Source organism: Exophiala mesophila (assembly GCF_000836275.1).
Source record: "Exophiala mesophila strain CBS 40295 unplaced genomic scaffold supercont1.2, whole genome shotgun sequence".
Lineage (NCBI taxonomy): Eukaryota > Fungi > Ascomycota > Eurotiomycetes > Chaetothyriales > Herpotrichiellaceae > Exophiala > Exophiala mesophila.
Genome location: NW_015622505.1, coordinates 52,848 through 67,375, shown reverse-complemented (window position 1 = coordinate 67,375; position 14,528 = coordinate 52,848). Strand labels below are relative to the sequence as shown.

The following is a 14,528-nucleotide window of genomic DNA, read 5'->3' as shown; positions in this document are numbered from 1 at the left end:
GGAGAGACCAGCAGAATGGGAACTGCCGCCAACATCCTTTCATCCAATGCTATTCAGTATGGAACTATTCTGATACCACATGCTGTAATTTGACATTATTCTCGTGACTATCCGAGTACTCTCTCGATGTTTCCCGCGTCCTCCACCCAAGTGGTGCCTGCCTGCGTCGTCTGAGTCGAGCTTACGTCTTCTTTCATCATCCCCAACTCCAAGCCCACAAGGCACCGAGGTTCTGGCTCTGGTGGCCCTACAATCATGTTCGTAAACAGAAACGAAATTCGTAACATTGGAGGCACCTCTCACTGCACGTGCCACGGGGTGTAGCATGCTGCTTCGCTGTGGGTATCATGTTCTGGATCCTCCTCTTGCCGCTGTACCACTATCTCTGTTCCAGACCTCCCCCAGGCTGGAGTGGTCACATTAATACCAATCCAAAAACTTGTGCTGCTCCGGCCGCACCGATTCCCCATGAGCCCAGCCATGATTTTTGCGCCCTGCGCCATTACCATGCCATGGCGGAGAAGGGGAAGCCCAGTTCCCGCTTGCCAAAACGCCCCTGCCGAGGAAAAACAAGACTTTTGATTCAGGCTTCTTGAGCCCGACCAGGCGCAAACAAATCCTTTGCCAGAAAAGATTACCAATAAATGGGGATAAGTGAGTGTATGAATAACATTATCGGTCCTTGATAAAGGACAATGAGAAATGATTCGTGTTGACTCCGATATGACCGATCTTGCGCAGGTCAAGGACGACATTTTGCTAATGGCAATCGTCTGGATGAACGGCGACCATCAACAGAAAATCACTCAAACATTGTGGCAGACCAATTATATCAGGAGAAAGTCCCATTCGGTTTGTTGCATAACATCCCGCCAGTGGACGTTTTGGTTCCTCGTAGTTGTCGTGGGGGCATTGGCAGAGGCGATTGGTGTCGAGATGGAGCCGCCAGGGCTCCCAGCAGTGACCGGAGTGGCTTCACATACTCCCGCAGAAATGGCAATGTCATCGTTGCGCCGCCACACTTCATGCAAAAGGCGAACCATTCGCCCGAAGCTTCCGTGGTCTGCGCCATCGCCGAGGGCTTCGCAGCGCTCGGCAAGAACGCGTCGAAACGGCGATGCCGGGATGGAATTGGCGCCGCCAATAAGCATCGGCCACACCAACGATCGGTCGAACCCAGCAGGTCCAGAGGGGATGAAGTGGATGAGGTCAGCCATTTGAGACACAAGATTGACAATGGCATCTGCGTAACGGTTGAACTCTGGAACCAGAGAACAGAGATAAATCCGGACTGCTTTGCGGAATATTGCACTGATGGTCTTTGACAGCTGTTTGGGTCGCAGCGCCCCTGATCGCGAATAAGGTATCTGGGGCCCCTGCAAACTGTCCTCGGGTTCAATTGCATCTAGGGTTTTGGCCAACGAGGTCACGTGGCTGCATATCTCGATGTCGTTGAGCGTTCCTCTCATCTTCAAAGAGTCCAGACAGGCCACCTCTGAGAGCACATACATGGCGAGGTCATCACAGCCCATCAACCTCTCGAGTCCTGCCGAAGCTCGTGCAAAGAGCATATTTCGGTACGAATTTGCAAACCTGGGAGGTTTGCCGAGCATTGTCGCACCCAAAATGTCGATCCATGCGGTCAGCGTCATGTTGAACGACGGCTGTCCTCCTGTCTGCGAAAGGTTTTCAAGTGCCTCGGTGAGATTAAGCCGTTGGACAATGTCCCCAACACTTTGGAAATGTTGATGCCACGGAATCAGCTCCTTTTCATGATGACTCGCTGATCCGATACATCCTTGTAACGAGACAATGCCAAGCAAGGCATCGAGCATTTCATGGTGGTTTATGTCGTGATTTAGGGAATCGACTACGGTCTTGACAAAGGCATGCTTGTGTCTCAAGAGATCATCCTCGACTGTCAAGCTCACAGTCGTGCTGTTGTACTTGAGATGCGTCGCAGCGACAACCAGACAAGCATGCAAGTAAGCCTTGTTGTTCTCAAGTGCGGGAAGGATGACATCGGCTCTGAAGAAGCCGGGTTGGTTGGCTTCCAGGATGGGGAACAGAAGTGGCAGGACATTTTCAAGCAAGTGGTCGAAGAGCGGGCGGTCACAATCCTCCAACGGGATCATGGAACATTGTGGTTGGGATCCTGGCATGAGGTGTGAGGCCCCAAAGTAGTTCAAGTCGAAATCGTCATCCACGTTAAATGTCGGATGTCGAATATCGGTCGAATGAAAATGGTTGATCTCGTCACCGATAAAGGACGGGAGGATGGCATGAGGCGGGGGGGGCGCGAAAGTGTTGAAGGTGGAGATGGACGAGTCCCGACGTGCGAGTTCATCGTTGATGTAAGTATGTCGTTCGGTCTTGACATCGATTTCCCAAGGGTAACCTTGGTTGTATGAGTCGTGATGGGGCATGTAGAGACCTGAGCCATAGGGCTCATAAAGACCTGGGGTGGTTACAAAACCTTGGTCAAAGACGGGGTCGTATTCGTCTTGCGAATCGTCAGAGACAGGGGGTGGCAGGTGGGATGTCGGGTCTGATGTTGTGGTTAGGACTCTCACCATACAGAGCAGGGGTTCAAGTCGCAACATACATTGACTCTGAGTACTCATGCTTTTCTCCGAGGTCTTGGTTCGCTTGATCAATGTCTTGATATGCTCCTTGTGCTTACGACGGGTGTCGCTGTTGCTCCACCAGTGAGGTCTCTTGTATTCGCAGTCGAGACCCAGGTGGCGACAGGCTTTGCACTTGCTCTTGCCCTCGTCGCATTTCTTGCGGCGCAGACGACACGTAAAACAGCCTTGGTCCCGGTCAGCAGCCGGACCAGTGAGATGAAGGTGATACTGTGATGCCTTACCTGATCTTGATCTTCGGTGCATCTTGGAAGACTTGCTGCCGGGCGAGTCCTTGTTTGTGGGGGCGACCTTCTTCTCGACGGCAGGAGCCATGGTGATTAGTGCTCACGGCAAGACTCGATTGAAGGGAAAGGCGGTTTTGAGGGGCAAGGATGAGTATTGGTAGCTCCACCAGGAAGGCTGGAAACAGTTGGGCGAGCGCTGTATCGACGAGGCCGTTGCAAGTTATTACGAGAGAGTGATTGCGAACACCGGCCAGCAGTGTGCGTGTCTATGCAACGGGAAGGTCGAGGTGAAGAAGCAGCAGCGATGGCAACTTTCGGCCTTGGAGGAATCACGACAACATTGGCCGAGGATGTTGTTTATGAGAGACTGGGACAAGATCTTGTGGCGGGATCTCATCAAGTGGGGATAGCTATATTTGGCAGACGAGGAAATGTCGAGTCTGGTAGCATGAGGCTGCACGGTGGTCGGAATGGACAGATGCGGGAGGAAACAATGTTCTGCAGGGAGGACGAATGAGGATCGAAGGCAGTCCATTGTATCTATGAATATCGCAGACATCTGTGTAGACGCCCGGTTGGTATTGGCGGAATGGCTGGTGGTCGAGAGGGGAATGCAGGATTGAGGCATAGGTAAACAGCTCGAATGGGATGGTTCCTGTGTAAAGCGAGCACATTGATCCATTCTGGTGGTCGATAGTGTAGAGTGGAGGTTGGCAAGATGGCCTGGAAGTGTGGCAGAATGCGAGGCTGATTGGATGGTTGTAGAGTCGAGGATGTGGGATGGCGCTTCCAGGCTAAGATTAGCAGTGAGCAAGGCTTGACGAATGCTAACAACAGACGTGGTAGCGCCGACGTTCTCCAACGCCTGCAGCTACCCCTGTCGTGCCGATAGACCCTGGTCCACGCTACAGCCATTACCAATGTGGATCGACTTGATCAGAGGATGACTGAACATGTTGCTTGAAGGTCTGCAGGAACTGGGCGACGTGGGCGGGATTGGTTGAACGAGTCTGGCCCAAAAGCCCCACATGATCCCGGTGTGGTTCTCGACTACTTTGGTCACGACACAGATCGCAGGGAAGAATGACCCAAGGCAGTCGGCCGGGACCCTGAGCGGCGTCGTCGAGATGGGGTCGTACGAATGATGGAGCACATCAGTCTGTTTTCTGCGGTGGAGACACTGGGAAAGCACAGACACCCAGATTCCTGGATCTCATGCGTAGCTGCCAAAAGCGTGAACATGTAGGGTGGTGGTGATCGGAGAGGAGGACTCGGTTCGGTTCAACATTGGCCACTGTAGGTAGTCGGCTCCCGTCACGAGGTCTGAGGTTGGGTGTCCCGATGTACTCTAATGCTGTGCATTTCTGGCTTGTCGAGGACCATCTTGAGAAGTGATGGCAGGGTACGTGCCCGTGCCCGTCCCTGGCACAATGGGGAATGACCATGGTCGTTGTGCCAGTGACATGTCAGGATAATAGACATGGTCAGACTGACGAGTGCGTTGTGAAGCCAGCTTCATGGAGCAGATTGAGTCACTGAAAAGGTCCCGAATCGGATGTCGTTGGATGTTGAGGCCAGGAACAACGTGTAACGAGTGGGCAGTGACGGAAACAGGGCGTTCTGGCCACAGCAGGACCCTGCAACTGAGATAGGTAGGCAGGTAGAGGAAGCGATCAGAGGGAACAAGAGGTCTTGGAGGAGGCTGCCTATTGGACGTCGGTGGATGAGAGATGCGAGGGCGTTGAGGTTAGTGTAGAAGGGATGCCGGGAGGTGTGGGAGGTGTGGGAGGGGTTGTAGACGTCAAATCGACTTGACTTGTCAAGACTTTTGTCGGTTGAGGTTCAATCAGTCTAATGTCAGTCAGCGGGAGGAACCGCAGCCAATGATGGTGCCAAGACTTGAATGGCCATTTGCTCTGCAGTAGCTCGGGCGCCGTTGATGTTTTAGTGGAATGTAGTCATTTGCCGTTGGCCAGTCGTGCCAACCGTGTCAGCCTATCATCAAGATCGACATGGCTTCTTTCACTGTGCCATCAGTGCAGCAGTGGTCATCCTTACCAAGAAGACCCATGCAAGCCATCTCACAGGGTTCTCCCCCGAGTCATAGGGCTTTTCCTCCGCAAGACTCCGATAGAGCCCCTCACCCTACCTGTCAATCATCGCTTCGACATGAAGAGAGGAACACGGAGCTTCAATTCAGCCGTACGGGTAAATTACACAACTGAAGATATGAGCACTGGATGATTGAAGCTTGGTCGTAGAACCACGGGCATCTTATCGTTACTCGATTGGTGGCGGCTGGGGTTTCCCAGGATGTCTACAGATTGAACAGGGCTTATCGTGGTCAGTGGTAATGGTTACCCTTGCCATTGAGGTACCTGCCCTTGCTCTCGCGAGTACCGCCGTTTGTACCTTCCTTGATACGTTCACCGTCCACGTCCTCCACGCACACTCCACGTGATGATTGTGACCTGGACCAGAACTTGGACACCTTCACCGCGTGTTCAAGGCAAGCATCCCTCGTGTCACCGAATGTCAATATGTCGCGTTGTGCCACGTGACAAGGACGTCGAGAAGCCTGTCTTTGGTTGTCCATGCTCCTATCGGTGTCATGTGGCCGTGGGTAGCGTGGGTAGGTACCTTCCTGTTACAACCGACCAAGAGTACCGGGCCTTCCCCCCAAGTGAAAATCGAACAGGCAAGACAACAGAACTTGTGACTCGTGACTCGGTGACAGCCACTCGTTTTTTCTTTAGCTTCCTGGCATGTCGCTTCTGTTCACTACTCGCTCCAATCATTACGACTGTCGCATGGACTGCTAGCCCTGCATATTGGCGAGTTGATGGAATGAATCGTTGCCGCCTATACCGGCACATTGTCCTACGACTACTTAGTCGATCTACCATACATCAGATTTCCGTTTGGGCAGACATGACTCAAGCACTAATGCACAGGCTGCAGAATAAGTGGGAATCAAGCTCGGAGCACGGTTTCCCGTCACCTTTGTGTCAACTTCGAGACTGGTGTCCTGCAGGCTCTTTATATCCCAACGAGACGTGCTGCATCACCAGATGACCTTGCACACAGTATATCATATCCAGAGTCTCCCGCAGTGACCCGTGTTTGGAACAACCGAGCAGATATATTATAGATGCTGACTTGCGGTCGGCTCACCGCCGTCACCAAATTTCTTTTGTGAAAAGCCGCATGAACTGCCACTTGGATATTAGCTACCTCCCACGAGATGGCATGGCTCAACACTTGATGCTACAAGGTCTATGTACAGTAGGAGTAAATCAAAGTTGCCCCGCACATATCCTTGTTCATGAGAAACAAGCAGTTCCACACTTTGCCCAGGCCTTTCTTGAGTTTAGAGTGGTGGCTCATGAAGGTATACTACCGTCCTGCGCAACTCAAGAAATCCAGACATGCTTGTGAGAAGGGTAGAGATAATAGTCCAAGTGAAGATCCACATTCCTTGTACTACATCCCTACTAAGGTACCTTAGTACCTACTTATGGAGAGAAGTAGGACAGAAGTTATTCAAGTACTGTAGGCGAGGTACTGGCTATGGGCCCACAGCTACTTAGTTCGAGTGACTAGTAAGGGAAAGTTTACCTTCGAGCAGAGAGTCGAGACCACAAAGCACTCAAGGGCGGGAAGGCCCGTCCGAACTCGGGCCCATCAACCGAAAGCGACCGGGAGTCGGCAGATCCAATGCCAATCAGTTGACTAGACTAGTGATTTGGATTGACTAGCAGGAGAACCCTGAACAGTCACCTATGCGTGTGCGTGTGTGCGTGTGTGTGTGTGTTTGTAGGTACTTGCGGACCTCCGTACGCATATAGATAGGATGTTGTGTGTAGGTCGTGCCGTGCATACGAAAGTTTCGTGGTCTAGATCTCAACCATAAATGATGGCCACTTTGTCCCCTCACTTGTGTATCTGAACCCAAGCTCTGTTGCAATTGCTAGCGTTTGTTACATTGTTGGTCCATGGCTTTCTCGAACAATAAATGTCCTGGTTGTAGGCTGGACAGACCACTGATAGGGCGACGCTGATGGTTGAGCCTGAATTTGAGCACCTGCATGCGAACATGTGATTTCTATGGCACAAGCACATGAGAGAGGGTGGAGAAGTTGGATGGTGGTGCACAGTTGAAGTTCGTTGGATTGACAGGGGTTTTCTGATGGCGAGCCAATGGAAAAATTACACTGAACAAAAAGAAAAAGGAAATAATCCATGTGTAGCTCCACTGTGCTGGGGATAGATGGAGAATTCTGAACTCTGTTCTGTACATACAGGACAGTGAACTCTAAGGTGGCTGGGAACAAGGATTTACAACGCTCCAGAACGACTGCTTGCAGGAACAAGTGAGGAGAAGGATCTTGGGGGGAACGGGGGGCTTGGTGTGGCGGACGGGCGGTCTGTCTATCTGCCGTACTTCAAGTTACTCCGTAGAGTCGCAGATCGGACATGAGAATATCCATGCATTCTCCATACTAATAATACTAAGGTAGGTAATAATCAAACAAAGTTCAACGGTACGGGCCCTTGATCGTGAATGGGAGATCTCCAAGATAAAGGAGGGGTGCAGCGTTTGGTGGCTGGGAGATACCCGTGATAGCCCATCACCCCAGTAAGGTACTTACTTAGGTACCTACCTTAGGCACCTACACAAGGGGTCTGGGGCTCAAGTATAGGTACCTCCAACCACATTTAGCTCCTACTATTATTAAAGAATCTCAAGTGTTGAGGGGACGAGCCATCAGGCACAAGGCACGAGGGCCGAAAGGCCCGCAGAGCATGGATTCGGCTCGTGCCAGAGTTCTTGGGCCTGTAATTTCCCCATTCACACCCCTCAGTGGCCAGATGACCGTTTAATCACAAAGCAATGGTGGCATGTTATCCCCCACTGAAGGCGCCAAGTGGCTATTCATGGAACTCAAGTCATGGAACAACGGTGTAAAAGACACGCTGAGTGGACAGCAGCGGTGGTGATATCGATGCTGGGACTGGTCTTTAACCCCAGGCCGTCTCTCAGTGGCTCAAGGCCCCCTCGACCTGGTATTTTTAGGCCAAAGAGGGCCCATCAAGCCAATAAAACAGCCCCTAGCCGTTGATGCAGCCTGCGGGCGTCATGCTACTGCATCTATAGGCGCATCATGGTGCAATGGTCACTTGGTTTTAGTAGCCAGGTGCCCCGGATGATTGGTTGTTTCGAAGAGACGACCTCCTGGCCGCTGGCAATAGCACCAACTAATCTCAGCGCGTACTCTTCATAGACGACGTCGGATTGGTGCATCTGTCTTTCTTTGGTCTTGCCGCCCAGTCTATCTCATCGCTTGCCCCCAAGCACCTCTCCACCTCGACTTCACTCGATCTTGAATGGCTCTCTGGTCTTCGTCTCACATCCATCGCATGCATCCTCCTGCACAAGCTTTTCAATATCTCATGCATAGGAACATGCACCTACCCTGGTCATCATCTCCATCTGTACCAGACACCATCAATGCTAACCGCCTGTGTTTTCATCAACTAGATATACATACCTAGCATGCCCGACCCTCGCGACGATCCCGCCATGAATATTCCATTCTTCACAATCTCTGACTTTGTCGAGAAACACACTTGGCCTTTACCATGGAGTCGTCTCAACAATACCAACAGCTACAACTCGACAGCCTCGAGATGGCCCAGAAGCCCAGCACCCTCTCCTTCCTCGGCCGTCGCACACATGCCCCCCGCCCAATCTCAGAAGCCACCGAGATCTTCGACACCGACAGCGAGCAGGATCCTCTGGATCTTCCAGAAGATGCTGATAGTGAGTCTACCTTGTCCAGCCGCGATGACGTTCCCACGCCACCTCATACCGGCGGCCTGGGTGGCTTCGAATTCCACTTTGATGAAAAGTGCGTCATCGGACCTCAGGGACCTCATCTCTTCCAACAGACCCCAGAGATCCTCGCCCAATCAGACGAGCAGCTCTTCATGGGAATGTCTCCCCTGACAGATGCAAAGTCGGTCCAACAGCCCTCACACCTAACCAATCTGACCCATGCCGTTGCCGAACTCGACGAGGCACAGGTCAGGGACTGGACTCCTCGCCAGGTCGCCGAGTGGATGGCCGAGTCTGGCTTCGAGCCGTCTCTAGTCGACAAGTTCTTGATCCACGATATCTCAGGCACCGTTTTGATCGACCTTCAGTTTGAGGATCTCAAGGAACTCGACATCAGCTCCTTTGGCAAGCGACATCGCGTCATGAGCTCCATCCAACAACTCCGAAACTCGAGCATGATCTCGCCCGAGCACTCTCCCATCTCAAGAACGTCGTCGAGGAACGCCCGCAGCCCTCGCTCCCTCCAAAGACCCGCCCGCGCAGATGAATGCCAAGTCGTGGTCCGCTCTTGCTCACATTCGCGACGACCCTCCAGGCAGAATGACGCCATCACCCCGGCCGAATCCATCTCCATCGTTGGCATTGAGCAGGTCCTACCCAAAGAGCACAAGTGCGCCAAGGGTGAGGACTGTTCCAAGTGGCAGAAGCAACAACGAAGAATCCTCCGTATGCGACAGGCTTTTGAGGAAGAGACCTCGCGTCGTGTCTCCACCTCCCAGTCCGATGTCGAGGCCGCCGCTCCCTCGATTGTGGGTTCATCAGACGTTCTGGGACCATCTGCTGTACGAATCACCCCTGAGGCCCTCAACTCTCTCCAGCCCCGAGATCCACAGGAGAGCGTCCGCCAATTCCTCAACTTTCAGCACATCCACCATAACTCTCCTTCCCCAGCTGCCTCGACATCGTATGTGGCCAAGTCTGCCCACATTGATGTCCACCTCCGAGATCTGCCCAAGCTCACCATCCCATCTCACGCCAGCCTTGATGACAGCTCCTCTCGCACTCCCATCTCGGCACTTCAACAACCCACCCAGATCCAGGCCCACCTCAAGGCCCAACTCAAGGCCGATCCATACCACTATGGTGGTGTTGCCTCGCCAGCTGATATTTACCGCATCGACACTCCCATGTCCGCAGTTGACCTGCCTCTCACCGCCATGATGGCCGATCCCTGCCAACGCGATGCATCCCAGTCGGTTCCTCCAGATATGCGCTTTGGCGCCCCTGCTGCCGTGACACCGGACTATGTTTCGCGATCGCCTTCGACCCAACCACATCGAAGACATCATCGACAACCCTCCTTCACTCCCTCCGTCGCCCCGGTCAAGGAGAACATCGATCACGCACAACGAGCTCCTAACCGACGCACCGAGGTCGACCTTGCCCATCATCAAGGATGGGTCCGCAAGCGCAAGACGAGCCGCATGCTTCGACACGAGTGGCAGAAGAATTACTGCACTCTGGTCGGCAATAAGCTCACCATGCACGACAGCGACTATGCTCATGCCCCCGCGACTGAAGACATCAACGTTGACGACTACACTGTCCACGCACAGTGTCTCGCGTCCAGTTCCAAGTTGTCGGCCGCGTTCAAGAAGAGCGTCCTCGGACAAGAAGAAACCTCTCTTGAGCGTGCCTTTGCATTCACGCTCACCCCTGACGCCGACAAAGGCCGAAGCTTGTTTGACACCAAGTCCAAGGCTCACTACTTTGCGGTTGACAACTCGAGGGAGCGAGTCGAATGGATGAGAAAGCTGATGCTTGCCAAGGCCATGAAGAAGAACGAAGACATTTCCATCTAGTGGTTGAAAATGCCATGTGTATCCATAATATCGACCATCCACGCCATTGGGCTTCCCCCTCGTCTATACACTGCAGCATTTCATATTATCGCCATGACGACTCTCTTATTCAGATGTTGCCTCGCGGCAATTTTCCCTCTCAAAGGACAGGCTCGGGTTTGGAAAACTACCATCAGGGGCCGTGGAGGATTTTGCACAGCAGATCCGTCTGGATCATCTTTGATACCCATATTGTTGTTGCCATATCATGACTGCCGCATGAGCTTGCAGTCGTCCCACATCTCCTCACGAGATTGGGCTATTGAGCCGTGGACAAGAGTCCTCGTGCATAAGTAGTAAATACAAAAATCTCCATGAGAGATATATGAAAACAATCTTGGTCTGTGTTTGCTGTTCCTCGTGGCTGTGTTGGTGTAGATTGTGAACCACTGAGATCCCGGTGAGGCGGGACAATCATGCGAGGGCGGTGTTGCCACGCCTTTGGGGCCGAGAGCCTCGGTCCGGGGCCAAGGGTCGCCTAACAAGGACGTGTAGGGATTATCCTTGGCCTCCCTCGGCCGTTTCCTGGGGCACGCTTGCCTGGAGAGAGCCCGAGGCGCCCCTACCGCTCCCTAATCTACCCCAACATCGCGTCGATTCAAGTTTCTTTCCCACCACAACAGCAGATAACAGACGACATCTCAACAAGGCTTTTCAAGGTAGGACTCACACTGGTTTCCAAATACAGAGTTCATCCTTCTAGATGTTCTAGGGAAGGGCAAAGAATAGCATATTGCTCAGAGGGTCAGCGTGGGAAAGCTCCGTACAACGAATGCCCAACGCAACGACGCATCACTTCGGTGGCAGAAGAATATAACGTAATAAAGAGTCCAATGCGTCATCATCGACTCCAATCACTGCCCCTCACGACTATTATTCAAGCTTTCTGCTGGTGCCTACGGAGTATGTCCGGGGGCGACGAGATGTACGAGCTCCTTAGCCGTACATCGATGCCGACATTGGCCTCCGGATCACCTCACCAGATCCACATCTCATCTTGTCTGGGGTGTTGGCGTGGTTTGCTTTTCTCCGCATTTTACATGGTCTTTGTTCTTGGTTCTGGGGATCTAGTCTTGGGTCTTGGATTTTTCACCTTGGATTTGCCATCTTCAGGGGTGCTCTCTTCCTCTCTCTATATGCTCGAGCGGCAAACAGTCGTCAGTAGAATCCCGTTTTATACTGTCAATAGAGCTACTGATATCGACTCTATGGCTATAATCCCATCGCTCAAGTACATCTTCGAGACGTTTGGTGACGCTGGTGGCAAAGACGTGTTGTGAGTAGACTTGTGGGAAACAACAGCCCAGCAATATCAGACTCTGCTGCTACGAGAATGGCAACACAACTCGGTAATGGAATTGACGGCGAGTCCGCATCTTCGTCTACGCCCGAAACCTTGCAACCAACTTCGGAAAAGACGGCAGAGAACGCACAACATCTAGACGAACCCACGAGAAATCCAGAAGTACCTTCAGACTTCATCCCTCCAAACGGTGGGCTCGAGGCGTGGATGCTTGTGGCGGCTGGCTTCGCTGTCTTTGTCAATGTCTGGTACACCTTCCCTTTCTAAGTAGAACCTTGATCCGAGAGGAATGCTTCTGACCCATGTCGTGCAGGGGAATCATCAGCACATTCGGTGCCTTTCAAGCCTTCTATCTCAGAGACCTACTCGCCAACGAATCCACGTCGGCCATCTCCTGGATTGGCAGTGTCCAGGGATTTATGGTGGTTTTCCTCGGCATCTTTGCTGGCCCGTTGTTTGATATTGGCTACATGCGACCCCTGATATTGTCTGGAAGCATTCTGACCGTGTTTGGTGTGATGATGACCAGCATCTCCACCAAATACTACCAGGCATTTCTTGCTCAGGGTGTCTGCATTGGTTTAGGCGCCGGCATCACATACGTACCCACACTGGCCTTGATCGCGAGGTATTTTACCACCAAGCGGCCCATCGCCATCGGCATTGCCGCCCTTGGCTCCAGTGTTGGAGGCGTCGCCTATCCCATCATGTTTCGACGATTAGAACCTCGGATTGGGTTTGGCTGGACAGTCAGATCCCTCGGCTTTTGTACCTTGCTCACCGCCGTCTTGATCTGTGCCATTCTCTGTCGGCACAAGGGTGGCAAAGCCAACAAGGCTCGCGCGTTATTGGACTTGACCGCGCTACGAGAGTCTCCGTTTGTTTCTTGGGCCATGGCTTTGTTCTTCATGTATGCTTCCTACTATGTCCCGTTGTTCTTCATCGTCTCCTACGCCCGCTGGTCTCTGGGTGCCAGCGAGGACTTTGCATTTTATATGTTGGCCGTGGTCAATGGAGGATCGGCCATCGGCCGCACTGTGCCCTACCTACTAGGTCAACGTGTCAAGCCCATTTACACTCTGATCCTTTCCGCTGTGGTCGGGATGGTCTTGATTTTTTCATGGATAGCGATCCACGATCGAGCTGGCTTCGTTGTCTGGTGTGTCCTATGGGGAATCATCGCGGGCATCCAGGTCACTGCACCGACGTCCATTATGGCTCATCCTATCATCTCACCATCCTTGGATATCATTGGCACTCGCATGGGCATGGGCTGGGGAGCCGCTGCCATCGGTACCGTGATTGGTGCTCCCATCGCAGGTGCCCTCTCAGACATATCTACCGGTGATTTTGTGAATGCGCAAATCTTTGGCGGAGTCATGATGGCTGCTGCGTTCGCTTGTCTTATCTGGCCAATGCTTGCTATGGAAAGATATGATAAATCAAAAAGTGGATGATCACAACCTGCCACTCCTGCCAGGACAGAAGAAAGACTGTCAATGTGGACCATGCCAAAATTAAGGATACTCGATCACACCTTGCTCTTGATCAGACAGGCTGCAGCAGCCCGTTGCCTTGCCTGGGAGGAGTGATCTTCACTTTCGGTACTGGGCTTTTCACTCACAGCTCGGTGTTCCGACCACCACCAAAGGCATACTAAGTGCATCCGCCGCTCGTCTTGAGAAGAGCGAGGCCTTACGACAATATGTTGTGTAACCGCGGGTCGACATCCGGCTACATGTCCATTCATATACCGGCATCTCTATCGCGCATCAACGTGGAACAATAAGTCTCTATCGCTTCGATACAGTGCGGGGAGCAGGGCTAGCATGATATGCGGGAGGCGAAGATTGTTGCCTTGCATGGCGGAAGATGGTCTTCCGTCTTTCCGGCCAGTCACAGACAAGCCCTCAACGATACCTTGCCACTATCAACATCGAATATCGGTCTTTGATGTGCATCTCAACAGCTAGCTCTAATGGTCCAACCGAAGCATTCGATCTTCATTCAAACACTCGTGCCAGAGTTGTTTCATGCATGCACCCGGTTCCCCGCGGTTTCTACGAATAGAAATCTACCACCACAGGCCCCGCCATCCAGTCAACCAGCTTTCCAAGCATCAAATCGTCAACCCGACGCTCATTCATGCATGCTGCGTGCTCGAATGATCCCACGCTATGCCAGGCTTATCCTCGTTGAAGGAGGCTCTGGCTGTACACTGGAGCACAACCGGGGATGGAAGTGTCGGTCGGTAACCAGGACCTGGTACCAGAAGTGGTCGTTACAGTATCGAGACTCGCTTTCCCCCGGTCTATCTACAGGATTCGCAAGGCCTATTTGGCCAGACCAGGTATCGGGCCGCTCAAGGGCGCTTAGTTCAAGGTTACGTGGTCTCCAGACGGCAATTACGAAAAATATACCAGCCTTCATCCACTACTAGATCGTGCAGGGTAGTACGAGAATAATGCCAACAACTGACTACCGATCGAACAGTGATCACCCCACTGCGCCGACCTTACCTGCAGGCTTTGCGGACTCGGATACACGACAGTTAAACCGGACCCGTTAATTGCGACGAACTACGTTCAATTCCCCGACATAGCTGGCCAGCCT

The 14,528-nt window shown here is 52.6% G+C and overlaps 2 protein-coding genes across 2 annotated transcripts; one reads left to right on the top strand and one right to left on the bottom strand.

The window, feature by feature from the left end:
• Window positions 1-26: 26 nt before the first annotated feature.
• Window positions 27-3,711, bottom strand: PV10_01961 (uncharacterized protein). The gene is made up of 3 exons (XM_016366226.1): window positions 2,870-3,711; window positions 2,606-2,812; window positions 27-2,548 (listed from the first exon to the last, which is right to left on the bottom strand). The coding sequence occupies exons 1-3, from the start codon at window positions 2,958-2,960 to the stop codon at window positions 828-830; spliced, it is 2,019 nt and encodes a 672-aa protein (XP_016225744.1). The 5' UTR covers window positions 2,961-3,711; the 3' UTR covers window positions 27-827.
• A 4,804-nt stretch (window positions 3,712-8,515) lies between these two features.
• Window positions 8,516-10,573, top strand: PV10_01960 (uncharacterized protein; the record flags this gene model as incomplete). The annotated part of the gene is made up of 1 exon (XM_016366225.1): window positions 8,516-10,573. The coding sequence occupies one exon, from the start codon at window positions 8,516-8,518 to the stop codon at window positions 10,571-10,573; it is 2,058 nt and encodes a 685-aa protein (XP_016225743.1).
• Window positions 10,574-14,528: the final 3,955 nt, after the last annotated feature.

What these genes read in the sequence shown, in the direction of transcription:
- PV10_01961 (XM_016366226.1), bottom strand. Translation starts at nt 2,960, where the DNA reads ATGGCTCCTGCCGTCGAGAAGAAGGTCGCCCCCACAAACAAGGACTCG. An exon ending in GCACCGAAGATCAAGATCAG is followed by an intron (nt 2,813 to 2,869) that starts GTAAGGCATCAC and finishes ACCGGGACCAAG; the next exon opens with GCTGTTTTACGTGTCGTCTG. An exon ending in CATGAGTACTCAGAGTCAAT is followed by an intron (nt 2,549 to 2,605) that starts GTATGTTGCGAC and finishes CCACAACATCAG; the next exon opens with ACCCGACATCCCACCTGCCA.